The sequence below is a fragment of the Ixodes scapularis genome, unplaced genomic scaffold (genome assembly GCF_016920785.2).
Source record: "Ixodes scapularis isolate PalLabHiFi unplaced genomic scaffold, ASM1692078v2 PGA_scaffold4__175_contigs__length_147842914, whole genome shotgun sequence".
Taxonomy (NCBI): Eukaryota; Metazoa; Arthropoda; class Arachnida; order Ixodida; family Ixodidae; genus Ixodes; species Ixodes scapularis.
In genome coordinates, this window is record NW_024609879.1 from 144,950,819 (window position 1) to 144,977,779 (window position 26,961).

General features: G+C 48.1%; 1 protein-coding gene across 1 annotated transcript in view; it reads right to left on the minus strand.

Annotated features, from left to right (window-relative positions):
- The window catches only part of LOC8035794 (venom metalloproteinase antarease-like TtrivMP_A), a 53,520-nt gene extending 27,394 nt beyond the window's left edge, over positions 1–26,126 (minus strand). The window contains exons 1-6 of the mRNA XM_042293271.1: positions 26,005–26,126; positions 15,226–15,401; positions 8,951–9,040; positions 8,130–8,256; positions 5,135–5,185; positions 2,714–2,832 (exon numbers count right to left, since the gene is read on the minus strand). Coding sequence (XP_042149205.1) covers positions 2,714–2,832; positions 5,135–5,185; positions 8,130–8,256; positions 8,951–9,040; positions 15,226–15,401; positions 26,005–26,068 — 627 coding nt within the window. The 5' untranslated portion in view covers positions 26,069–26,126. The remainder of the gene's footprint in view (positions 1–2,713; positions 2,833–5,134; positions 5,186–8,129; positions 8,257–8,950; positions 9,041–15,225; positions 15,402–26,004) is intronic.
- Positions 26,127–26,961: the final 835 nt, after the last annotated feature.

The following is a 26,961-nucleotide window of genomic DNA, read 5'->3' on the forward strand; positions in this document are numbered from 1 at the left end:
AAGAAAAGGAAAAAGTACAGGCTTTTTTTTTATTTCTCTGCAAAAATAAACTACGCATCGTCTACGTCTAAATATCGCCCTAACGATACGAACCCGATGAACCACTGTCGCGTGCAAAAGTTATGAGTGATTGTCAGAAATTTCATTTGGAAAAAGGGACCCGTTTTCACCCGTTTTTGGTAACCGGTCTCATTCAGCTCCGCACGCTCAAAAGCTCCGTCGGCCGCCATTTTCCCATTTAACATTTAAGAAAATCACTTCAAAGATTTAGATAATAGAATGGCCATGGGACCAGAAACGTCATTCTAGCGCTCGGCTTTATAGACATTTGCATCGCTCATCACCCGAGCGAAAAATGCTGAGTCACTGAGCTGTGTACGCATGCGCAGCGTCTGATATACCGCACAGCACAGCTCCAGCGCATTCTCAGAAGGCGTTTCACAGTTCAGCAGACAAAGACGACAGCCCGTAGGTGGCGATTTTTCGCAATGGTCTAACCGACACTGAACCAGCGAAGGGCGCCCATGACGTCGACCCAGGCTACGCCCTGCATTTGTTTCACAACCCGCGTGACCGCGCCCCTGGGCAAGTCATCAGTGCAACCATAGTCTCCTATATACTGACAAAGCCCGGCAGATCGCCACTAGAAGCAGCCGCCGAAATGGAAACATGTGGAGCGGCAGACAACGGATGAGAAGAGAGCTACGTGACTGGCGCCCCGCTGCGGCGAGACGCCGAAACACACTTCTCCCGAGCGAACAATTGTGTTTCGGGTCCTCGCCGCTGCAAAAGCTGTGTGCTGACGTCCAGGTTCCTCGAGAAATGGCGCCTTGATGCTCTGTGCCAACAGATCCTCGCGCTCCAAATCTGCGACCGGTCACTCTCTATGACTCCGTCGTCGAACTGCCAGGCTTTGTTAGTATAGAGGAGGCTATGGTACAACTCGAGCACCAACCAAAGGGATCGGCGTCAGGGGCGCCTTTCGCTGGCCTAGTTTCAGTTCGGAGCCGCGTTGAAAGGTGACATTTTTGGTTCAATATATGACCTACTATGAATGTTTTAATACCCCTCTTACGTTTACGACTATATACTAAGGAGGCAAAACTTTAATTCTTTATCTATATTGTGCCCCACACTCTGAAAAGTTAAGATGTTACTCAAGATGCTTTATTTTTAATTAGCTAAAACTAATTATCCAATCTCTCCCCTTTTCTAGTGACCCTCACAGACGCCAACTTAGCCCCAGGGCAAAAAGGACATAGCGCAAGTCCTTTTTTTTTGTGTGTAAACAATGCGGTCCCATTAGGGGGTTTTAGCGAGTCGTTTTTCAAGCACACGGTTCCGAAATCACGAACGGCCCAGCTGGTCCGTTCCGTGAAACCGTACGTCAAATTTGACATTCTTTAGCGAATCGTGAAAGTGGCGCGACCGTGTAAAGGATGATGATGATAGTGCTTAACGGTGGCGCCATCTTCTAGTAAACATGTGAAACGTTCTGCAACTTGTAAATCCATGGCGACGGTGGCGGACACCGCGGTGGCGGCTCGTGTTTCCGGCGTATACGACTGATGTAAACGAGACGGCCGACGTAACATTTGACGGTCCGAATTTCAAGAACTGCGAAGCTAGATAGAGTAAAAAGTGTCTGAACGACCGTAAAGGTATGTGGTGTGTCTCCGTCATCTCGAACTTGAACGATCGTTCACGTTGTGTGTCGTCGAACCAAATCATTTCGTCTGCTCGCGGTCGGCACGGCAGCTAGTCTGCCCGCAGATCGCAAAAATTTACTAGCATGCGCAGTTTACCGCATTCACGATCGCTTACTATTGTGAGCAATCCTCAAAATGATTTGGTTCCACCTCTCAAATGAAGCAGACTAACAGGACGGCAAATCGCCTCCCGCTGTCCTAAGCCTAACGCTCGGCTGGGTCGGCGAAGGCGGTCGCCGAACTGACCGCCATCTTTTTTTTTTACCCGAGTCGTGAATGGTGCTGGCTGCGTTGCGGTGACGACTCCAGCGGCCGGAATGGGAGAAACAAACGAGAAGAGCCTCCCAACGCCCCGGACGACTCGCGCGCGCATGCGCAGTGGCGTCGCGGATGCGTTCGTGGGCGAACCGTTCGTGTGGAAACGACCTGCTAAAACTCCCTATTAAAAGAAAACACCGTGAACACCGAACGTCGTTTCACCTTCACACTAGCAGCAACTGCATCTCAAGCATATCGGTGAAAAAAATTGCAGTTTTGGGTGCGTCATGCCCTCGTGCCAATAGTGTATTTTTCAAAGAGCATCTTATAGTTTCTCTTCGTAAAAGCAAACTCATTAAATCAGGTCTGCCCGACTGTTGTTTCTGACTGCTCAAGGGCGTGGCAAGCCCCCGATCATCTCATTATCGCTCAACAGTCAGTAAGAGCCATTAGTCGAAAAGAAGACCCGTGAACAATTCACGCCTAAGCAACAAGTGTTCACATAATAAGCCGCGTGTTGTGCTTCTTGAAGTGTCAATGCCAAAAATGCACCTCATATGTTCGCCATTTTTTTCAAGAAATTGTCACGAAGTTGTATGCGAATTATAGTCCCATCGAAGAAAATTAGGTCCTATTAGTACTTGAGGGTCTATCGAGAAATTTGGAGTGAATTTTTACTATGTGCATAATACTCTGCTGTAAAAAAAAAAATAAAAAAAACGCGGGCAATATCAAATCCTACTCACCGCGTTGAATGTGCGACATAGATATTTTATCAATTTCTCATTGTTTCCGAATTCCCCGAAAAATACTGTGTCAACCAATACAAATAGTTCGGGGTATATTTTTGCTGACTTGTTAGTACCTGGCGAAAGCAGACAAATTCGATTTATTCACTCTCGAGCAGGTATGCAGTGTCCCAAACAAAACGCAAAGTGTTGTCTTCAACCGCAAAAAAAAAAAAAAAAATATGCAGCGCCGAACGCTTTTTCTCCGCTCAAATGTAGCACTAGATTTGAGGACCAGACGACAAAGTTTTAACATGATATTTTATTCTAAAGTTATAGATGACTTCGTGAAACTTTCGATAAAAAAATGAGACCCATATTTGCCCGTTTGAGGTTTCTGGCGCCATAGAGCTACATGTATTGGAGAGCTCCGTCGACCGCCATTTTTCCATTGAAATTTTCTGAATATCGCTTATAACCATTGACTAAGTAAAGGTTAGTGCCGTTAACTTTGGTATTTGTTTCGGACGCCTAGCGCTACACATGGGTGAAAAATAAGGATTTGGCGATGCGCAGTGTATTCTTGCGGGGGAAAAACTATGTACCTTGGTTTAGGGCACCCTGAATATATAACCATGTACATATATATACATACAAGAAAGATCAATTGACTGAAAAAAACAAGGAAAGTCTTATGTGACGTTTCATATATATATATATATATATATATATATATATATATATATATATATAGCTCATAAACAAAGAATACTACATGTACACGGGGCGAGACAAACAGTGGGAGGATTTCTGGAGCACAAACGAGCACGTACCACGTGACACTAAGCGTCGTACCGCGTTCCACGCGGCGGCGTGTGTTTCCAGAACACCTCCGATTGGACACATTTCGTTTCTTGTGCATTAATAAGACAGGTAGGAAACGCCAGAAAGCCAAGGTGGAGTGGTGTAGTGATTAGCACACCCGACCGGACATTGGGAGGCCCAGAGTTCAAATCCTGGCTCCGCCAATTTTTGGCTTTCGGCGGGTTCCCGGAAACTTGGATTTTTTGATTCATTGGATTAAGTACGGTTCATTCATCTGCACATATTCGTTCATATATATATATATATATATATATGTTCAAATTAGGAATTCATATATAAGTGTCATATAGACCATTCCACTAGGAAGAGTAGAGAGAGAAAGGATGCCCTCCCTCTCTCACCCCGCGCGTGGTCTGCTCCGTCGAGTGAGCTGTACCTAATATCCGGATGGCGTTCGAAGTCGGTTTAAAATCGCGCCATTTTGAAAATTTCAAGCGCAGATCCATCTATAGTGATATGCAAGTTATCATGTAATGCAATTCTCGATGAAAATACTAACCCAGTCTAATTGCTATGTTACCTGCGTGCGAGTAAAAAAAATGCAAAAAAACTGTGCCAGAGTGGCCGGTCGCTCCGGCGAAAAGTAAATCCGGTTGCTGTAGCTGTTTTACTATACGAAGTCCGTACTGGTGTAGACCTTTAGCAACAATAAGTGGAAGTCTGGAAAAATGAATAGGAACGCGCTCTCCTGGCAGAACAGACGCAGTGGTTGAGGTGTCGGCTGACTCCAATGCTATTGAAGTAACAGAACAAAGATACGCTAGTTGATAATTTACTGAAATAAAACAACAGGCTGATTTTTGAGTAATCATAAATACTCTAAGAAGGCGAACCACTTCATGACGGCAGCCACGAGCGAGGGTTCGATGTTCGGTACAGCCCGCCGGCCCAGCCCAAAGATGGAAAACGGCAACCTCCAGGTTTGTCATCTGCTAGCAGAGTCGGACGCGTGCCCTCCCTCTCGTTTTGCCCCGCCGAAACAGCTGAATTTCCCGGATGTGTGGAGAGGGCGCTACGGTCTAACAAAATGGCGTCGCCCTGAGAGCGCTAAATGGAATGATATATACGGGCCCACAGACCGCCGGTCAACCATTGCCACCCAGGCTTCTGTGTACCGCTCACCGCTAACACTGGCAGGGGGATGGAAAATATGCCCCTATTGAACCAGTCTACCTTTGTACTTGCGCCACGTTATCACTCTTTTTGCTCGTGGTCAAACGCGGAGAGCGGTGTCTGGTAATAAAAGAGAGGCGATTCATTGCTGGGGAGATTACGAATCTTCCCCCTCCTTGTCAGCTTAGGGGTGAATGCAATGTTATAATTGCTCGTTGTTTGACTTGATCAGTCATTGACAGACAGGAATATGCCGACATTAACTGTTGTTCCAACTAGGACCGAGGCAAAGTTGATCATCCCCAGGGACAGTTCAGAACAAAAGCTGCCCTTTGTGTTTAATTTAAAATCAAAATATTTACTTTCTGCTATTATCGTTCTAACAACCAGATATTTTAAGATGTATTTACGCTGCATGCGATAGATAAACAGATTTCTTACCCTTTTTCTTTGCTCTTTCTGTAATGTTGTGATAGGGTCTTTCGGGCATTACTGAAATAATCAAGTTAATTGTATTTTTAACTCACGTCACAATCACAAACCGTTATTGAAAGAATTTGGTTTCGTTCATACTTCCAGATAATTGAAAACTGGGACACCGAGACATATCAACATTTCAATCATAAATATCGACCTATTTATTCTTAACTAAAAAAAAATCAAGTTTAAATTAATATTAGTAAGCGCAATAAAACCTTTATCTTTAAATTTTGATAAAAAATAAACGAAGCTCAAAACTTCTAGTATTCGGGTTATTTGTGTTTCCGAGTCCTTACAATGTACCAAATTTTAGCGTGTTTTATGTTTTAATAAAAACAAAATCGAACCTTGATTCGCGAACAGGAATAGTTCCCCTACTATTTCTTCTTGCCAATGTTCAGAAAGTGATATATCATGAAGCTAAGCATATATTTTTCTCTAGGTAAAGTAGATGCCACAAGATGCATTTTAATCAACATTGTGTAGCTTTGCAAACCGTATAAACGAAAAGAGTCAGAGTAGGTGGCTTCGTCTATCTGCATTCACATTAACTCGGGCCGCGCCACCATTACCATACTCACTCACAAGTGCAGGATGGTAAGAGTGGCGCCTTGCGATCATAATTTTATCGCTATAAAGCCCATTGTGTTGTGCCATTTGATGCTACGAACACATAAGCACGAATCACGAAGCCAAAGAATGTGAACATAATAAACCCCCACTGCGTTTCTTGCAGACATGTACAAATTACTCAAAAAAGGTGGTTAAGTTAAGTTACTGAGTATCGACGCCAAAAGTAATTGGAGTAAAGTAGAAATTACGCACTTGTAATAGTAATTGAGTAAACTACTAACTACTGTAAAAAAGTAGCGAGTTACTTTGAAGTTACTTTCGAAGTTACTTTTTTATATTTTTGTGACAGCAAATTGAACAGCAGTTTTGTTCAGTGAAAAACTCTGCGAGCCTGAAATAGATGCAGTAATTTTATCACTTCAAATAGTTCATTCGCTCGCCGAAGCGATTGTCTTTCAAAGTTGTTATCGGAGAGCTTTCCCCTTTTCCTTCTAATGACGTCCTCAGTCAAGCTAAGAAGACGTTCCACCGTGGCGCTGGATGCAAAGGCAGGCCAAGCAGGCTGTGCAAGGTCGGGTAAGCTAGTGTCGGCATCTTTGGTTTGGTGCCCATGACGAACTCGTGAGGCTTGCCTCGGCTAGAGGGTCTTTTATAGAAACTCTCCTGTTTTTTTTTTTTTTTTCTTCCGCAAGTTGAGATTGCTATGACTGGCCCCTCTTTATTCTCACGACGTTCGGAGATTTCGCCGAGCGAGTGCACCTCTGACCGTCAAGGGATCAAGTCTCGCGCCACGACGATGAGATCATCCGGAGGACTGCGCGTCTTCTTCGAGTGTTATAGCTACGCCACTGAAAAAAAAAAATTGCTTTTTGCCGTTGACGTTGGCTCAAACAAAAGGATCTCCCGAAAGTGACTCGAAATCCTCCCCGGCGACTACGGTATCCTGACGCGCCTGACACGCCTGACAAGTAAAACGTTTTCAACTAAAGGTCCGTTCACACTGTTGCAACCGAGTACGACTGAGACAGGCCAAACCGGTTTTTAAGCCTCTTGCGATCTCTTAGGACCAGCTCCGCTGTAGCGCATCCGGTCCTAAGAGGTCGCAAGAAGCTTAAAAACCAGTCTGGTCTCTCTCGGTCGTACTCGGTTGCAAGAGTGTGAACGGACCTTAAGAGGAAGACTCCCTGGCGTAGAAGGTCGGAAGGACGCGAAGCATTACGTGAACATGCATCGGCGCTCGTACAGTTGCAGCTGGAGGCGAGAACGTGCTCCCGTAAACGGATTATCCGTGTCTGCGTTTGTGAGCGGGGGAGTCCGGCTTTGCAAGGGAGTGTCCGCTGACGACGAGGCGACCATGGGAACAGGCGCCCAGCTGCGAGGTCATTCCAGTGGCGCCTACCGTAAAACCTACCACTTGAGTCGGCACTCACTAAAGGCACACAACATGAAAACAACAACAACCCTCGGAGTGTCCCCGTCTTTCACGGTTGCAGCTGGAGGCGTAGCGCCTGCGTGCATTACCGGATTAGGTCAATACCCGACCAAGGCTTGTTAAGCATCTCTGCGTTCGTGCGCGCCGGTGTTATGTTTTGGCTGCTCGTCACCACCTTGGCCCAAGGACGCCTTTGATGCAGTTTCTACGGCTGCCGAGTATAAGTGCGTGAGGACGTAATGTGAGGGGGTCCCTTGTTCGTGAATACCACTTATTGTGCCCGCGTCTTATTTATTTCTGCGCTCAAACTTTTGTGATGAAAAAAAAAGAAGAAAAGGTTAGATTTCGAAAGTAGTTAGTAATTTGAGTAGAAGTTACCCAAAAAACGTAGTTAAATTGAACTACTAATTACCCAAATAAAGTTGTAATTGAAAGTTACCAAGTCACTCGGAAAAGTAGTTAAACTACAGTAGTGTGAGTAGAGTAGTTGAACTACGTCCAAGTCTGGTTTCTTGAGATGTCGGTGACTGTAGATTGCGCCTGTTTCCAACTGCCTCTGACGGCACCTATAGAGCCAAGTGAATACCCGCATCTCTCTTTATGATAGTCATCAGCGATTTAAAGCGCCACCTTTCTTCCAGGCAGCGACCGCTCCCTGTACTATAATTGCAGGGACGTGCCGCAGGGGTCTTCTTCAACATTGCTGCGACGGGCTGCTGGTGACTACCTAGAGTTTTGAACAGTGCGGGTACCTGTGTCGCGTTGAACGTGTGTGATTAGCGTAGATCTTGTCGTGTTGGGTGGTGGTCCGAACGTATGTAGGTTTCACAGAACGCTGCTAAAATGTGTAATGTTTCACTCCAGTTTAGGTAAACGACGTAATGTTTATATACTTGTAGATAATATACCGCGGTAAAGTGATTTGCCGATATTAGGTGCTAAAATACAGACCGTAGTCATTATGAAATCCTGCGTGTGAGTCCGTGATCTCATGTAGCCAATGGGCAACGCGGCCATCTGATGACCGTTCCTGCTCAAGCGCCGGCATTATCCTTAACTTATTTCCAATCATTCCTTCCTGAAAACATGCGAGCAAATAACAATTCTATTAACGTTTTTTTTAATAAAGTCAAGGACGTTTTTAGGCTTAGGCTTTATCACTTTATCGAGCGAAATATTATTTATAACTGAACAATCACGCTGCTTCGTTGGGAGAATATGAAGCAACAAGTTGTTTCTTCTTATTCAAGAACAGCACTCTTTAGGAGCACATTGGGAGGGGAGGGCAGAAACCTCGATACAAACCAAATGTCAAATACAAATTCAGCACTATTTTACTTTTGGCATATCAATCTCCTTCAGTAGGAAAGCATGAATCTATTCAATTCCTCCCTTAAAAATATACTGAGCATGTTTTTACGATGTGATTTTATAAGTGCCCATTTTAAATCACTATTTTTCATAAATAGAGTTTTAATAAAATAGGGATAATATGGTTACGGATACACAGGCTGTACGATATTAAGGCTGCTTTCTACTCTTAAACACTAACAATGTGCGTGAGCATGTCCTTTAATAGGTCTCAGTATCTGAATTCTGCGTAGTATGTTTAATTTGACACAACACTTTAGATTATATGTCCCTTAGAATATCTCTGCGTTTTTCTTAATTTTCTCGTTATGATTTATTAGGTACTTTTTAGCAAAAGCTATTTGTAGCAAACAAAGAGCGCTATGACTTTACACTAAGGCTAATATGAAAAATCAACTTACCACTTGTACCCCTTCCTCAACAGATACGGTGACGGAAGCCATTTTATCTTTATCATGGAACAGGTCCTCTTCTAGATAAGACCCATCCAGCTACATATTAAAAAAATGTGTAAAGAGTTATACAGGTTGTCCCCTCCCCTCCCCCTCCCCCCCCCCCCCCTTTCCAAAAGAAATGAGGGGGTTTTTTTTACAACAAAAATAAATTACGCATTGCAGAATGCTCATTCTCCGCCCAAGTGTTACCCTAGCGACCGGAACCAGAGGCCAAAGTTTCAGAACCAATCGTTATCTTATTAAACATTGTCAGTGATTTTCCCAAAGTTTCAGTAAGAAAATGATTGCCGACGGAGCTCTCGAATACATGGGGCTGAATAACGCCAGTTCCCGAAAACGTACAAAAACAGGTCTAATTTTTCTGCTAAAGTTTTTAACAAATCACGCATAACTTTTGAAGGAGATTACGGTTAGTTTTAAGACTTTCCTTTTGGTTCGGACCGCTAGTGATATGGTTTGCCGGAGAATAAGCTTTGGGAAATTTGTAGTTGTGTGTGCGGTTAAAACATCCTGTAAATTTTGGGAAGAGGCGCTGTAGATAACGCCAAAATTAAGAAGATTAGGATATTACTATATACGCGAACTTTAAGGCTGCGACAGTCTTTTAGTTCAATATCCGAAGCCTTGAACTTTTGTTCCAGGCTGCGAGAGGCGCAGAGGCGGCTGCGACGGCCCTTCATCAGCGGCGAAGCGCCGCTCACTTGGCCAGTTGCCCTTGGCGACCTCGCGGTAGAGATGACCACTGACGATTGTCGGAAGAGCAACATGGTCCAAACGATTTGCATCCCCAGGTTGCGCACAGATCTCCCCCATCCAAAAACCAAACTATAGGGTGCGTCTTAGAAGGTCTTGAGGGCCTTCCTTCTGGGTCAGCGAGGGTCTTCGCAGATGGGTGAGCACGGGCCCGACGTCAGTACTTCCAGACAGTACCCATATGGCTCTGACGGGTCTGATCATGGGAGCTGCGTCGCCGCCGCTACAGTCTGGCACGAGGAGCTAGAAATTAAAACAACATGAGGCCATGGCGTGGCATAGACGATGCTTGCTCCACTGTGCATACAGGAGCAAGGCTACATTTTGTTCTCCCCCGAAAAACCCGAAAAGGGCATGAATCCCTACTGAAAAAAAAACATTTGAAATTCAAACGGGTGGCAAACTGGTAAATCAAACGGGTGCAAACTTGTCGACCTGTTTGGATCAAACGTGATTATGGGATACGGGTAGCCGTTTGAAACGGTACCCGCTCGAAACGGTACCCATTTGATACAGGTGCCCGTTTGAAACGGGTGCCCGTTTGATACAGCTGCCCGTTCGACCTTGCACGTGACCACACGTTTGAACGTGCCATTCGAATAGGCAAATTATGCGCTAGCCCTAAACGGGGATCGTCTGGTAGGTTGGTTATCTTAAACTTATTTAAGACGTTCCGAAACTCACAAACCTATTTATAACATGGAGGAAACACGTAGAACAAATGTGCTCACGTAGGTGCTTGCAAATGGGCAGGAAAACAGACACAAAAGATCGTTTTCAATTCTCCTCAAAGTTTATTACGTCTTGAGTAGACAAGTACAAACGTGCAAACGATCTGTGAAATGTGAGAGGCACTCTAAGCTTTTATACAACTGAGAAGATAGCAAAGCAAACAAGAACCGAGTTAATTCTAGACTATGAAGGTAGACTTTCGGGAAATTATTCGCCCGGCTGCCGCGAGAATAGTGGCTGCATAATTATATAGATAACCTGGAAGAGTACGAGTAGAAGAACGGTCAATCGTTGTCAAGAAGTAGGTTGCAGTGCACTTACCATAAAAATAGCGGTCTTGAAAGATGTAATCCGCGATATTTGTCGACACGGTTAAAGCAGGACAACCACACAAACACAAATGAGAGGGAACGGCTTCTTGGAAGTTTCAACACGATGTGGCGCACAAGCTGTCAGTTGCCGAACCCAACCAAACCGCGAGAATTCCTGACTTCTTTGAAGAATTGCTTGTTGCCGATATAGACGTAGGACTTTTTGAACACTGATAGCTTTGGCGCACATCCAATACGTTGTCGAGAGGCATCCTAATAAGACCGCAGGGTTAGGTGACAGATCGAAGCAGGTGGACGCGCGAAGTTCGAGCTGGAAGCCTGGAACTGACAACAAGCAGACAAAGAAAAAAGCGCCTGTCAGGCGCACCCTTCCGGATCTCGATGCTTATCAGCGTGTAGCTCGCGCGCGGCCGCGAATCACGTGACGGGTGACAAGAGAGGAGGGAGGGGGCGAGGACCACAGGGACGGCCCTCTCCCTCTCCCCAGGCATTCCAGTGAGATGTGTTTTTGTAACCTCGAAAAAAAAAAACGCGCGCGCGCATTTTAGCACGCTCGAACCTTGAAAATGGCGGCGGGGCGGCCTGAAGCTCGGCTTGCGCCCGAGCGAAGAAAGTAGTCAGCGCGAGCTCGTAGTTCGACTGCTGCAACGGCGGGCGTGCTCTTGCAATGCTCGATGTTCTTGCAGCCGCGTGTACGCCTGCTACCTTCGCTGCGTTTGAATTAAAGTGAAACGGAGTCTAGACGTACATTCTTTCACGCGGTCGCGTCTTCTGCGAGAGAGATTCGAGCTGAATAAGTAAATTGAGGCAACAAAGTTTGAAAAAAGTTTAAAGTTTTGTTAAAAATATCGGCTCGCCAACGTCGCGCGTTTACGTAAAACAACAACAAAAAAAGGTGTCAGTTTTAGTTGCAGTATAAGCGAACATCAGCGCAATTGAAATATAAATATAATTACTTGCATTACGCGGACGATCTGAAATCGATGAACCGGCGCTCCCAGACTTTCGGAAACATTGGCTGCCACGGCTGAAACGCTGGGCGTGCCCACGCCGCCGATCTGTACGTTCAATATCAAACGGGCTCCCGATTGCCGTTTGATTAAACCGGTACAGTTTGCAACATGGTCACCGGTTTGAGCAAACGTGCGACAACTTTGCCCAAACGAGTCGCCCATTTGCCCAGACGAGCGACCCATTTGCCCAGAGGAGCGACCCGTTTGACAAAGGAGTGACCTGTTTGTCCAAATAGGTGACCTTTATGGCTCATACGGGAGACCCCTTTGAGCCATACGGGCGACCCCTTTGACAAACTGGTGACCGGTATGGTTAAACTGTTACCGGTATGGACCCGTTTATTTTCATATAGGCGCCAAATGGTTTTTTTCAGTAGGGATATAATGCGCTTAGAGCTGGTGCTACTTTTCGTCGTCTTCACCGCTGTCTCAAGTTGTATCGCGGCAGAGAGGGTGTAGAATCTTCCGAGAGGATTTCCGAACCGTCTCCATCTGGAACCTGCGGCACATTTGCCTCCTCGGGTTCATAGAAAGCTTTTAGGTCGGCGACATGAACAGACCCACACACTTCACCAGGTTCGCAATGCACCAGCTCATAAGAAAGATTGAAGAGCTTATTACTAACAGAGGAGGGGCCGTCCCATCTTTTTGCTAAAGAGGCGGTGAAGCCTCTAGCAGCATCACTCAGCGAATGAGTTCGCCTCAGTACCAGAGCTCCTAACTTGAACTGCAGATTTCTCCTCCCCTTGTTGTACTGGTTTGCCAGCTGCAGTCTCGTGATATCGAGGCTCTCTCGAGCTTCCCGCACGTTCTTCGTGAAGTGCTTACGGATATCTTTTGCGAACTGCGTGATAGTGCGCTGCATACTTGCAGCATCTGTGCAAAGAAGGCCGTTTCCCAGAGGAAGCACGAGCCCTTTCTCAAAGTTAAGTTGAAACGGAGTGAAACCCGTGGACCGGTTGATTGTTGTGCGGGTAGCGAATGCCATTTCTGCCTATTTTGCGTCCCAGCCATTGTGTCGCTCCGTATGCGCTACAAGCACCAGCTTCAGGTTACGGTTCACTCTTTCCGTGATGTTCGTCTGTCGATGGTATGGCGAAGTCCGTTTGTGCTGTATCCCTAGCACTTTAGACGCATCCACGAACACCTTGCAAACAAAATAGAAAGTTTTGTTCGTAATAACGTTGAGGAAAAGCCAAAGCGCGCAAACGTCTCGAGAAGAGAGTCCCAGATTTTCCTAGAGTCCAGTTTGCGTAAAGGAAACACATCGACCCAATTCGTGATATGGTCGGTCACTACTAGCAAATATTGATGGCCGCGTGAACTACGGGTAAAGGTACCGACAACGTCACAGTAGACTTTAGAAGTAGAGTTTAAAAAGTGCCGCTTCCACCTTCTATAAAAACGTTTTCTTTTTGTTACACACGACCGTTCTTCCCGTAAAAACCTGGCTTGAGTAGTGAGAAACTTTTGTTCCTTAGGGCACCGATTTCTGTCTTCCTAAAGCCTGAAACTTTAGAACATGTCTTTCATAGTAACCCTGACACGTAGGAACAATACAAAAGAGACGGACAGAACAACGAAGCCACTACCACGTCTGCATAGTCCAAGCCTAGGTACCTGTTTGCTTCCTATTAATTTCCGCTGATTACGATCTTTTTCTGTCCAAACTTTACGCGCCACTCCTCAAGTACACAACAACAGATCATTTCCATCATATTTCCAGTTTCAACGTCGTGTTTCGGCTACCGAAATTGAATTTTTTTTTTGTTCGAGGCGAGATTTAAAGCAGGCTCAGGGGCTGAGGCGAGGTTTGCCGCAGGATCAGGGCAGGACGTTTTAAGTAGAGTTTAAAAAGTGCCGCTTCCACCTTCTATAAAAACGTTTTCTTTTAGTTACACGCGACCGCTCTTTCCGTAAAAACTTGGCTTGAGCAGAGAAAAACTTTTGTTACCTAGGCTACTGATTCCTTTCTCTGCCAAAAGCATGAAACTTTGGAACATGTCTTCGATAGTAACCCTGAGATGTAGGAACAATAAGAAAACGGACAGAACAACAAAGCCTCTACCCCTTCTGCATCGTATATGCCTAGGTATATCGTTTTGTTTTCTACTAATCTCCGTTTATTACCCATCTTTTTCTCTCCAAACTTCACGCGTCGCTCCTCAAGTACACAAGAACGGTTCATTTCCGTCGTATTTCCAGCCTCTACGTCCTGTTCCGGCTACCGGAATTGCATTAGTTTGTGTTTGAGGTGCGGTTTACGGCAGGATTAGGGCAGGACGTTTTAAGTAAAGTGTAAAAAGTGCCGCTTCCACCTTCTAAAAAACCGATTGCTTTTAGTTACACACGAGCGCTCTTTCCGTAAAAACTTGGCTCGAGAAGACGAAAACTTTTGTTGCCTAGGGTACTGATTCCTTTCTCTGCCAAAAGCATGAAACTTTGGAACATGTCTTCGATAGTAACCCTGAGACGTAGGAACAATAAAAAAAAAAACAAAAAAAAAACGGAGAGAACAACGAAGCCTCTACCACGTTAACATACTGTAGGCCTAGGTACCTTTTTTGCCTTCTATTAATCTCCGCTTATTATGACCTTTTCCTGATCAAACTTTACGCTTCGCTCCTCAAGTACACAACAACCGTTCATTTCCGTCATATTTCCAGCCTCAGCGTCCTGTTCCGGCAACCAAAATTGCATTTTTGTGTTTGAAGCGAGGGCGCGCTTTTGCACCAGTCATTTAGCGATCGTATCCGTACCGATCGGAGATTCAAACCGGAACCATAAATCTATCAACTATTTCAAATGCTTCCTTTTTTTTTTTTTTCTCAACCGTGCGTAAAAAAGCGTTTTCGGGCACGGCCTGTTGGCGTTGATTGTGCTAAGGTTGCTAGGTGTGCTTTGGTGGCATTATTTCCGTATATCCCTTTTATCTGCTTTATAAGAGCGTGCAGTCAGTATCGTGTACTAGAGTTACACTCGTCCCGCTTCCAGCGCGAGCTTCCGACCTTGGACAAGGCTTCGGCGTTTCAAGCGCAACCAGCGCGCTAGCGCAGTCAAAGCACGGCGTAAGGCGTAAAGTGCGTGATGAAGGCCAGGCATTTGATAGACACACCCTGCAATTTATAAACGGTAAGTGACCGTACATGGAATCTCATCGCCATAAGCGGAAGGACATTGAGGCACCCTAGATATGGTTCGGTATTGTCGATGACCCTTGTGTCAACCATAGGACGTCGCTTAGGATGTTCAAGCTTGTTGTACCGTGATTCAATATTCGCGCTCTTAGCGGCACTAGCCTCAATCATACTGGCTGTAAGCAATAATTATATTCTCCTGATTCGCCACGCCTTTAGTTTCTTCAGCGCTTGTTACAATGGACAATACTTACATATGTGTGCTTCAGAATGCCGTCAATGTAGCTCCTGACTAGAAACTCGTCGGCTAGGGCAGAACTTTTTTCTAGGTTTAACGTAATGTCCTCGTTGATCTTAAGGATTCGACTTCCGGGCAACCCTCGGCCTTCGAGAAACGCGGGATACACGAGCGATGGTTCGCGCTGCTGTACTGAAACGAAGAACAAATGAATCAGCAAAATCAACCACAGTATTTCACAGTTCATGCATGTGTGTTAAACATATTTTGATTACGTTTCGGGTTTTTGTGTTTGGTTCTTCCCAGCTTTTATCGGCTGATGCCACTTTCACACCGGCTGCAAAGTGGATATAAGGTGTACGAATATAGGGTGCACGGGGCTTGTCACGCTCTGTTTTTTCGACTGTCGGTGCCCATTAAAATGAAACCTGTGAGTGCGTCCATGATGCGGAGTTCTCGCGCTACTGCCAGATTGCCGCATAGATCAAGCTGACCGCCTGTATATCAGGCCGGGACAGACTACAGCGTGGGTTTGTAAACCCCCACAGTAGCCCTCATCAGAGCTCGTCTCCTGCCCACGCCACCTTTCATGGGCAAGTCAAACCTTGGTATTATAAAATGTTAACAACGTACCACCACCCCCTCCATCGCGGGTGGCTGAAGCTATGGACCACAGCGGAAATGAAACCTTTTCGATTACTTTCTGGCTGGCCTGGTTGGCATCGAAACGGACGGTAGAAGCCGAACCATATGCATCTTGTACCCATCGTGAATATCGGCGTCCGTCTTCGGTGGTCAACTCAGCCAGTTGGTTCGTGTTTCTCAATGTCTTGTGTTGCGTTTTCCTTGACTTTCATCGCGCCTGGGTAGCGTTTCTACTATTATAATTTTTTTTAGCGTGTACGCGTATTTTTCGCGTCGTCGGTTTTTATTTTTTCGCAAACACGTCGCACTTTTGTTTGCTCTTTAATGCGAAAGCCTTAACTATCTCATAGAGCGGAGCCGGGGGCGTCTTTAGCCGTGAAAGAACGCAAAACAAATGCCCATTCTCACATTGGTTGAGTGAAACGGCTTCTAGATAGCCATTGGCGGCCGCTTTACGCTTTACGGCTCGGACGCCGCTCTCGTGTCAGGCGTTACTTATTCAAGGCGCAGCAGTACTTACCTATTCAAGTGTCTGAGCTGGAACGATGCATCGATCCTAAGGTTCCTTCGCACGTCCGCAACGATGCAGCCTCCAGCCAGAGCCCGGATCGCAAAACCCCACTTGGGCAGTACAACCTGCGCCGGCGATGACTTCCCACCAGACGCCTATGAACCATTCTTTTTACACTCCCTCTTCTTAATTGGAGGGACTGAGAGACGACATCTCTTTCGAACGAAATCTGTCCTTTTGTCTCCACAAAGGGGATACGATTGTAAGCACCATCAGACTGTTGGCCTTCACCTTCCCTTCAGACTCGTAAATTCCCCTCTTTGTGCTGTCCGCCGCGTTTGCAGGAATCGAAGACTTGCGGCATCACAGGGGTACCGCGGCCCGCTTCCTAGACTGGCAGCAGAAATACCACTGGGGCTTTGGACAGCCCCCATTGAGAACAGTTTCTGTGGCTACCTGGCTAACGAACGTGAGGCAAGTCAGGATGGCTACAAATTACCGTTTCTGGGAGCGGCCAAGACTGGAATGCGGTGATTCTGCTGACGCCGTCACGGAGCCCTTCCGGGGCCTCAGGCTGGAAGACCGGCACGCGGTGGAGCCGCCGGCCATCTAAAATGAGGTAGACGTGCGCATCCCTTCCCCCATCTGAGGGGTGTTCGAGCTACACCTCCCAACGCACCTCGCCGGCGCCCTTCTTCAGGCCCGCCTCAGCGCGGTGTGGGCCAGACGGGCGAACCTAACCGCCCAAGCCGCCCAGGCCGCTCAAGCCGACCAGACCGCCCAAGCCGCCCAAGCCGCTCAAGCCACCCTGGGCGCTCAAGCCGACCAGGCCGCTCAAGTCACCCAGGCCGCTCAAGCCGCTCAAGCTTCCCAGGCCGCTCAAGTCGCCCCGGCCGCTCAATCCGCCCAGGCCGCTCAAGCCACCCTGGCCGCTCAAGTCGCCCCGGCCGCTCAATCCGCCCAGGCCGCTCAAGCCACCCAGGCCGCTCAAGTCGCCCCGGCCGCTCAATCCGCCCAGGCCGCTCAAGCCACCCTGGCCGCTCAAGTCGCCCCGGCCGCTCAATCCGCCCAGGCCGCTCAAGCCACCCAGGCCGCTCAAGTCGCCCCGGCCGCTCAAGCTTCCCAGGCCGCTCAAGTCGCCCAGGCCGCTCAATCCGCCCAGGCCGCTCAAGCCACCCAGGCCGCTCAAGCCACCCAGGCCGCTCAAGCCACCCAGGCCGCTCAAGCCACCCTGGCCGCTCAAGTCGCCCCGGCCGCTCAATCCGCCCAGGCCGCTCAAGCCACCCTGGCCGCTCAAGTCGCCCCGGCCGCTCAAGCTTCCCAGGCCGCTCAAGTCGCCCAGGCCGCTCAATCCGCCCAGGCCGCTCAAGCCACCCAGGCCGCTCAAGTCGCCCCGGCCGCTCAATCCGCCCAGGCCGCTCAAGCCACCCTGGCCGCTCAAGTCGCCCCGGCCGCTCAAGCTTCCCAGGCCGCTCAAGTCGCCCAGGCCGCTCAATCCGCCCAGGCCGCTCAAGCCACCCTGGCCGCTCAAGTCGCCCCGGCCGCTCAATCCGCCCAGGCCGCTCAAGCCACCCAGGCCGCTCAAGCCACCCAGGCCGCTCAAGCCACCCAGGCCGCTCAAGCCACCCAGGCCGCTCAAGCCACCCAGGCCGCTCAAGCCACCCAGGCCGCTCAAGCCACCCAGGCCGCTCAAGCCACCCAGGCCGCTCAAGTCGCCCCGGCCGCTCAAGCTTCCCAGGCCGCTCAAGCCACCCAGGCCGCTCAAGCCACCCAGGCCGCTCAAGTCGCCCCGGCCGCTCAATCCGCCCAGGCCGCTCAAGCCACCCTGGCCGCTCAAGTCGCCCCGGCCGCTCAAGCCACCCAGGCCGCTCAAGCCACCCAGGCCGCTCAAGTCGCCCCGGCCGCTCAAGCCACCCAGGCCGCTCAAGCCACCCAGGCCGCTCAAGTCGCCCCGGCCGCTCAAGCCACCCAGGCCGCTCAAGCCACCCAGGCCGCTCAAGCCACCCAGGCCGCTCAAGCCACCCAGGCCGCTCAAGTCGCCCCGGCCGCTCAAGCTTCCCAGGCCGCTCAAGCCACCCAGGCCGCTCAAGCCACCCAGGCCGCTCAAGTCGCCCCGGCCGCTCAATCCGCCCAGGCCGCTCAAGCCACCCTGGCCGCTCAAGTCGCCCCGGCCGCTCAAGCCACCCAGGCCGCTCAAGCCACCCAGGCCGCTCAAGTCGCCCCGGCCGCTCAAGCCACCCAGGCCGCTCAAGCCACCCAGGCCGCTCAAGTCGCCCCGGCCGCTCAAGCCACCCAGGCCGCTCAAGCCACCCAGGCCGCTCAAGCCACCCAGGCCGCTCAAGCCACCCAGGCCGCTCAAGTCGCCCCGGCCGCTCAAGCTTCCCAGGCCGCTCAAGCCACCCAGGCCGCTCAAGCCACCCAGGCCGCTCAAGCCACCCAGGCCGCTCAAGTCGCCCCGGCCGCTCAAGCTTCCCAGGCCGCTCAAGCCACCCAGGCCGCTCAAGCCACCCAGGCCGCTCAAGTCGCCCCGGCCGCTCAAGCCACCCAGGCCGCTCAAGCCACCCAGGCCGCTCAAGCCACCCAGGCCGCTCAAGTCGCCCCGGCCGCTCAAGCTTCCCAGGCCGCTCAAGCCACCCAGGCCGCTCAAGCCACCCAGGCCGCTCAAGTCGCCCCGGCCGCTCAAGCCACCCAGGCCGCTCAAGCCACCCAGGCCGCTCAAGCCACCCAGGCCGCTCAATCCGCCCAGGCCGCTCAAGCCACCCTGGCCGCTCAAGTCGCCCCGGCCGCTCAAGCCACCCAGGCCGCTCAAGCCACCCAGGCCGCTCAAGTCGCCCCGGCCGCTCAAGCCACCCAGGCCGCTCAAGCCACCCAGGCCGCTCAAGCCACCCAGGCCGCTCAAGTCGCCCCGGCCGCTCAATCCGCCCAGGCCGCTCAAGCCACCCAGGCCGCTCAAGTCGCCCCGGCCGCTCAAGCCACCCAGGCCGCTCAAGCCACCCAGGCCGCTCAAGTCGCCCCGGCCGCTCAATCCGCCCAGGCCGCTCAAGCCACCCAGGCCGCTCAAGTCGCCCCGGCCGCTCAAGCCACCCAGGCCGCTCAAGTCGCCCCGGCCGCTCAAGCCACCCAGGCCGCTCAATCCGCCCAGGCCGCTCAAGCCACCCAGGCCGCTCAAGTCGCCCCGGCCGCTCAAGCCACCCAGGCCGCTCAAGTCGCCCCGGCCGCTCAAGCCACCCAGGCCGCTCAAGCCACCCAGGCCGCTCAAGCCACCCAGGCCGCTCAAGTCGCCCCGGCCGCTCAATCCGCCCAGGCCGCTCAAGCCACCCAGGCCGCTCAAGTCGCCCCGGCCGCTCAAGCCACCCAGGCCGCTCAAGCCACCCAGGCCGCTCAAGTCGCCCCGGCCGCTCAAGCCACCCAGGCCGCTCAAGCCACCCAGGCCGCTCAAGCCACCCAGGCCGCTCAAGTCGCCCCGGCCGCTCAAGCCACCCAGGCCGCTCAAGCCACCCAGGCCGCTCAAGCCACCCAGGCCGCTCAAGCCGCTTAGGCCGCTCAAGCCACCCAGGCCGCTCAAGCCGCCCAGGCCGCTCAAGGCGCCCCCTGTACAACCCCCTCTAACGCCGAATTAGAGCGCAGGTCTTGAGGAGGAGGGAAAACACTGAGGGGAAGGTATAGCCCTCCTCCCTCCTCCTCACCTCCTCACCCTGTCTCCTACTCCTTCCTCCGAGCGGCGTCGCTGTCGCCTCACTAGGGGCACGTGGCCTCACGGGGGTAACGTGACCCCTGTGAAGTCACGTGACGATGATGGTTGCGTCGTCACATTGACGTCATCGTTATCGTGATGAGGTCATCAGTGACTTTATCAGTGACGTCACGTGTGACGTCATCGTCATCGTCACTGATAACGTCAATATATCTGGGGACGCATCGTCATCGTCACTGATGACGTCATCAGTGACGTCACCAGTGACGTGACGCGTCCTAAAATGCACCGCGCCGTTACGCCGACAATGATGGCGACGCCGCTCAAGCCGGAAGCGAGCGCCTGAGCTGCGCTCTAAAAGGAGTGCGTCTCGAAAGGACTCATTGGCATTTCGGGCTTTCTCATTTCGCCCCATTTTCATTTGAACTTTCTCGTTTGAACCTTCTGAAAACATCTAAACTATTTTTTTTTTACAATGTTAACATTAATTGCTATGGTGCATGCAGCCGTCTTTGGTTTGGTCTTGACTGAACTAAACCGTGAACTGGACTGGTTTCGTAATCTTGCGGCGCAGTTCCCGCCATGCTATCTCACTCCGTTCGTTCGCTCGTTACGTAAACTTTCCCTTTTGTTAGGAAAAATCCTCTCGCACGCTTCCAATCACGCGCCAGTGTTGGCGTTCACTAGTCTAAAAGCTGTAGTGGCTGCACCTAAAAGCGCCCACGCCCTGGAGAACAGACTGGCTCTCCAAAGACAACAAACCCCTGCACTAAATCTTACTGCATTTCTTCGGGGACCAAAGTAGCGGCAGCCGCTATTTGGCATCACGTTTGCATTCGGTCTCGTTCGCACTACGACCGAACGACGTGTGGTTCTCAGCCCTGTATTGCCTCCGACGGCTCGTGGAATGCGCGGCAGTGCAGATTAAAAAGAAATATGAGTAGAGGGAAATCACTCCGTTTTTTATCCTCCCGCGCAGTGGGAAAATGGGGGACATAGAAAGCTTGTTTGCACATAAAATATCAATTCGGTGGGTTATTTTGCTGCGCCTGAGACTACCTCCGGACTACAGAACAAGCGAGACTTGACCTTCGGGGATGTTTCAAAAGCAGAAAGAATGTATTCCAGGAGTAATTTCCCAACCCGCAGGACCCAAACCAAAGTACGTGAGCATGTGTATCTGAGCGAGTGCGTGTAAGGAAATAAGTGTGTGTGTGTGGGGAGGGGGGGGGGGCGCACTTTAAGCAGTTTTTGGAGGTTATACTGTCTCTAAGCCATATTACCGAAACCTCAAAAAACCCTAACTTGATTTTTTTTTTTTTTTTTTGAGGATGAAACGCGAAGGATGCACAACGGACCAAATGCGGCGGGCCCAACCGAGAACATGGTTTTGAGGACGATCCTTTTGAGAAGGTCCACACGAGAAGGTTGGAACGAGAACAGGCTAAAAGGAAAACCACCCTACATAAAGAACACCGCCGGGCCATCCCGGCTACAAACCTTTTCACCCTTCATCGCATGGGCGCTGCCATCTTGGAATCACGTGACGCGGCCGCCATGAGTTGGCTTCAGATCGTTGCTCCACTCTCCCCTCCGCGCCCTGGCGAAGGCATTGTATTTGTGTTTTAGAGCCGAGCTCTTAGGTGCCCGTTCCTGGGTTGAGCGGCGTCCGCGTCCGCGTAACCGCGCTAAATTAAGCGGGGAAAATGACGTTACATGACTCGGTGTCACGTCACGTATGAACAAATTCACTTTCGCCGCTAGATTTAGCTGGAAAATTGACGTCACGTGGGGAGGAGGAGAAGAAGGGAAACAAATGGAGGAAAAGGAGGAAAGGAGGGGGAGGTGGAGGAGGAAGAAAGGAGGGCGAGAGAAGGCGAAGTAGTAGGGGAGGAGGAAGAAGTGCATACCTCCCCCTCTGTGCCCTTCCCTTTTCCTCCTCAAGGGCTGCAGTCTAATTTCGCGTTACAGATATTTGAAAACGCCTTTAATTTTTTTCGTCGCGTTTTACCGCGCTTTTTTGGCTTGCTTTGATAAGTGTCGTTTGATGCTTGTTTTAGAGCTCAGCTCTTAGACATCTGTTTCCGTGTTTCGAGGCGTCGGCGTCGACGTAACCGCGCTAAATTGAGCGGGAAAATTGACGTCATGTGAACTTAACACCAATTCAATTCCGCGATAAATTTAGCGGGGAAATTCATTTCTCCTATAGATTTAGCGTACAAATTCAGTTTCTCCGATTGCTTTAAGGTGGAAAATCGACGTCACGTGACCTCGAAACCAATTCGATTCCCCGCTGAATTTCACCGGGAATGGAATTGGTGTTGACGTCACGTGAAGAGAATGTTGCAGCCAAATATACTGTAGAAACTAAATTCGTTCATAGGTGCCCGAGGGAGAAAGCCATTCTATGTCAAACGTCCTAGACATTGCGCTCGACCACCTTCGATTTCTGAAACAAAAACTCATGGCCTTTTCCAATATTGTCCGTAGCCACGCCCTGAAATATTTTTGACGAAAAAAATGTTCGATGACGTGAGCGCTGTTCTAACTTTTGGAAACAGCGTGAAACTAGGTATCACTCAATAAGTGATGAAAAATCTGCTTTTCAATGAAACACCCAAAAATATTTTTTCTTAGATTTTCACGGCTTTCTATTTACAATGTGGTTGGGCTTGTGCAGTTCTGTTTAAATATTTTGTTTTAAAAACAAAGTATCGCGTTTTGAGCCGCCCTCGGGTGCGAAGGGCACAACGGGCCTGCGATGGCTACGCGCTGGCGGCATTTCCGATTATTACACGATACCCGCCGTTTTTTTTCCTTGCAGCCGGAAAGACGGACAAGGGGAAGCGGCAGCAAACTCCGTTCTTTCTTTGGACCTAATCGTGTCAGCTATCGTCGTAGTGCTGTGCGGAAAAGAGGCGGAAAAAAGCGACTCCGGGTTCTGGTGCGAGAGTTCAATTTCAAAAATTGTTTTCTCGCTTTAAACAAAAATTACTTCGATCAAACTTTCAGAATCAAAAAACAATCGATCGTTCTTCCAAACACACTACATTTTGTATTTCTACTTGGAACACGTCAGGGTCAAATAAACGGCTGTTATGCGCCAAAGCGCACTTTTATTTTGCAAATTCAGGATTTTTTTTTACTGAAATATATTTTAGTACGCGGTTTTAAACATTTTTATATATTATATACCTGCAGGGGCAGCCGGTAAAAAGTTTAATTAAGTCCCGAAGGCAATTCAATATTTTCAATAAAATAATAAAAATATTTACATGTTCGAGAAATTTTCGTTTTTTATATTTATATTGGACAAAACTGCACAAGTCCAACCACATTGGAAGTCGAAAGCTGTGCACATTTAAGAAAAAAAAATATTGTTGGGTGTTTCATCAAAAAAATGATTTTTCATAAATTATTGAGTGATGCCTAGTTTCGCGCTCTTTTTAAACCTTAAAGCCGCGGTCACGTCATAAAAAAAAGGTTTTCGACAAACATATTTTAAGGAATGGCTACGGAGATTACGGCAGAAGGCCATGAATATTTTTTCTAGAAATCGGCGGTGGTCGAGCGCGACGTCTGGGACGTTTGACATGGAATGACCCATATGAATCATACAAGACGTAGAAGACCATATAAGAACCATAGACTATATAAGATATATAAGAACCCTATGAGAAACTTCTAAGAAACTTCTCTCAAGTTTCTTATATGGTTCTTATATGTTCTAATATCTTTTATAAGTTCTTGTATATCTTCTACGATTCATATCTGTTCCTCGGACACAGCAATTTATCATACCAATTAGATTTTTTTCAATAGGGGGACGTCATTTTTCCCGCTAAATATAGCGGAGAAACTGAATTGGTGTTGAGGTCACGTGGTGTCAATTTGTCAGCTAAATTTAGAGGGGAAACTGGGAGGAAGGGAGGGTATAGAGAAGGAGGAGGGGAGGGTACGGGGAGGAGGAGAGAAAGAGTAAAAGAAAATGAGAGGGAAGTGAGGAGGGAACAAGAGAGGAGGAGGAGGGGAGAAGCAGGAGGGGAGGAGGAGACCGTACAGAGGAGGAGTATACTTTCCCCTCCGTACCCTCCCCTCCCCCTCCTCAGAGCTGCGCTCTAACTTCGCATTACAGAAATTTATAAACCTCTTTAATTTTTACTACCTAGCTCCGTGCCATCATTATGTGCACAAATTCTGCGCTTGATTTTATAGCAAGTTGTGACTATTTACGCCGTCGGCGTACCAGATACGTCTGAGGAAAGAAATCGTCATTAGCACTGGCGCACATTGAGTATCTAGATGACTCTGTGGCACACGAGGGTTGGGTGGCCAAATATTTATGATAGCGCAATTTCGCTTAAGTAATAGTGGCTAAGTGATGGTGATCCAATAAGATGCGCAAGGTATATCTATGATAACGCATTTATGAACTTAAAAAAGTCAAGTATAATACACGCAAAAGTCAATGTGTGTTTCTTGAAAGCACCGTGCTCTGCATTCGTAACAGATCCAAAACTGTTGATTTTGACTATATGGGGGAATCATTTTTGTTGTATAAACGTGCGCTTGTTCCGTTCATTTATAAATTTAAAGAAACTATACGCCGTGTCCGTTCTCATGTCTGCAGTAATTCAATTTCCTTAAGGTAATAAAGTTCTTGGTAATAAAACCCCTCCGTTGAATTCCTGGCTGGCCTGGTTGATGCATCGAGGCGGACGGCGGAAGACAAGCGCCACAAACCTTCCGGACACCCGAAAGTGGAAGCCATTTTCTCGTTTGTGAGTTAATTTAATATACATAATTGCTTTAATTACAGTCCCCGATGACATTCCAATAGATCATTTCCCGAATAGAAGGGCCCCTTGTGGCACGGTGGCACGAAATGAATTCTGGGTACCAGTTGGCCACTTAGTCTCGGTTTCAGTTTCAGATTTTGTCACGATCATCGTGTCGTGACAAATCACGCTGCTTTCGTTTTTGTTGCTGCGACTTCCTACAAGTGTACAATACTGTAGGCGTTGCCGAGATACTGAAAAAGACAACAACAAGACTTGGCACTGTTTTAGCGGTTATCGATGTGCCGGATTTTGGGCAAGGGTAGGCAAATGTAGAGCGATAGATTGCAACGTCCCTTCTGGTGCCCCTGTCGTGCTAGTACGTTCGTATGCGCGTAGAGAAAAGTTGTGCAGGCTTCGAAGTTCACGTGCTTGACTGCAGCAGAACAGAGAGCGCCTGTCTTATCGAAACCGAAACCATGCCACTCTGTTCCGTAGCCAACTGGTTCCCAGCATGCACGTGCGCAGTGTTGCTTGAAGAGATTTTTGTAGGTCGCTTATTATGATTTTTAAATGTTTTAAGAGTTTTAAGTTTTAAATTAAAAAAAAGTATGCTTTATGTTTATGTTGAGAAACTTTTTCAGCACGATGTGAACAAAAAGAGCATAGAAGATGATTGTAGCACTTGAGAAATCTAATGGCAATATACTTATTGTCAATTATTGTGATAATATTGCTAAAATACTCTAGTCTAAGGACGTCTGAAATCTAACGAAATCCAATTTTAAGGTATTCCGAGTTGTAATCATGCGGACATTACTTCAGCCAATAACGTCCTAATTTGTGGCCAAACAAAACTTGAACAAATATTGTATGCCACCAGCATTAAACTATAGTACATAAATAGATTCAATAAACTGAAGCAGGTTCTTGAATATACGCAGAATTTGCTAGTCACGTCTTACTTGAGATTCCAATATTTTATTGGTGCATGACCTTTGTTGAAGTAATTTCTTTACATTCAATGTCACCTTGCGGCAAGTGCGAGTTTCGAGTCATATATATTGCCATCACTAATCGTGTCCCGATATAGCGCCAGCATAAAAACGCTGGACAAATTACAAAGCTAGGCATTTAAATGTTCTATAGGTTGCGCATTGTACTCACGTTGCTTGCAATAAAGAACATGACCGAAAATCGCAAAGACAAGAACGAACAAAATGGTACACATCGTACGATGGTCTTGATTCGTAATGCATGGACGAACTTCTATCGGTGCTTATTTTGTGAAGTTTTAAAGCCGCTTTCTTAAAGCCATTTCGCATGACAAGGCTTCCTTTATTCTTCTGTCATCAACGCGTTTGGCATTAGCAACGAGCGTTTTGATTTACGAGCACCTTTAATGAGTGTTAAACATCACATTTCCGACATGCTTTTGTGTCACACTTTAATCTATTCATAGGACAATGCAGTTGTTAAAGTCATGATGCACATTTCAGCGCTTGATTATTCGTGCTTTAAACATTGTTCTCATTTATAATGTTGATTTTCCTTCTCACTTGAAACGCTTCCGGTAGTTCACTAGGACACTAAAAACTTGATTTTTGTTAAGACTAAAGTCCATTTTGAACTGAAATGAGCCGAAATCTTGGTATTTGCATGTCGTTTATTTTGTTCACTCCTCCCCTTCATTAATATCAAGGGAAGTTACAAGATATATATATATATATATATATAAAGAAAAACATTCCAAGTCAATTGCATATCGTTTTCGTTGTTTATTTCTGGCTGTATTACTGCATTTGAAATGCTTAATGCAGAAGTTTATATGAAAAGAATAATTCTCCATGTTTCTGGAGCGAAATTACTTATGTTAGGAGTTTGCATGCAGGATTGAAATATAAACAGCATTAGTAACAATAGTAATTCTCAGCATAATATAAATCATAACTTAAATCAGACATATTATTTCTTATAATCCAAATCCCAACATCACCAGAAATAGATCTCGAGTGAAGATATTTTTTTAATATTTGGTGGATTCGTAAATTATACCTTTAATGAAGACATGTATTTGAGAGAATCACTAAAAAGTACAGGGATGAGGGAATAAAGGGGCCATCC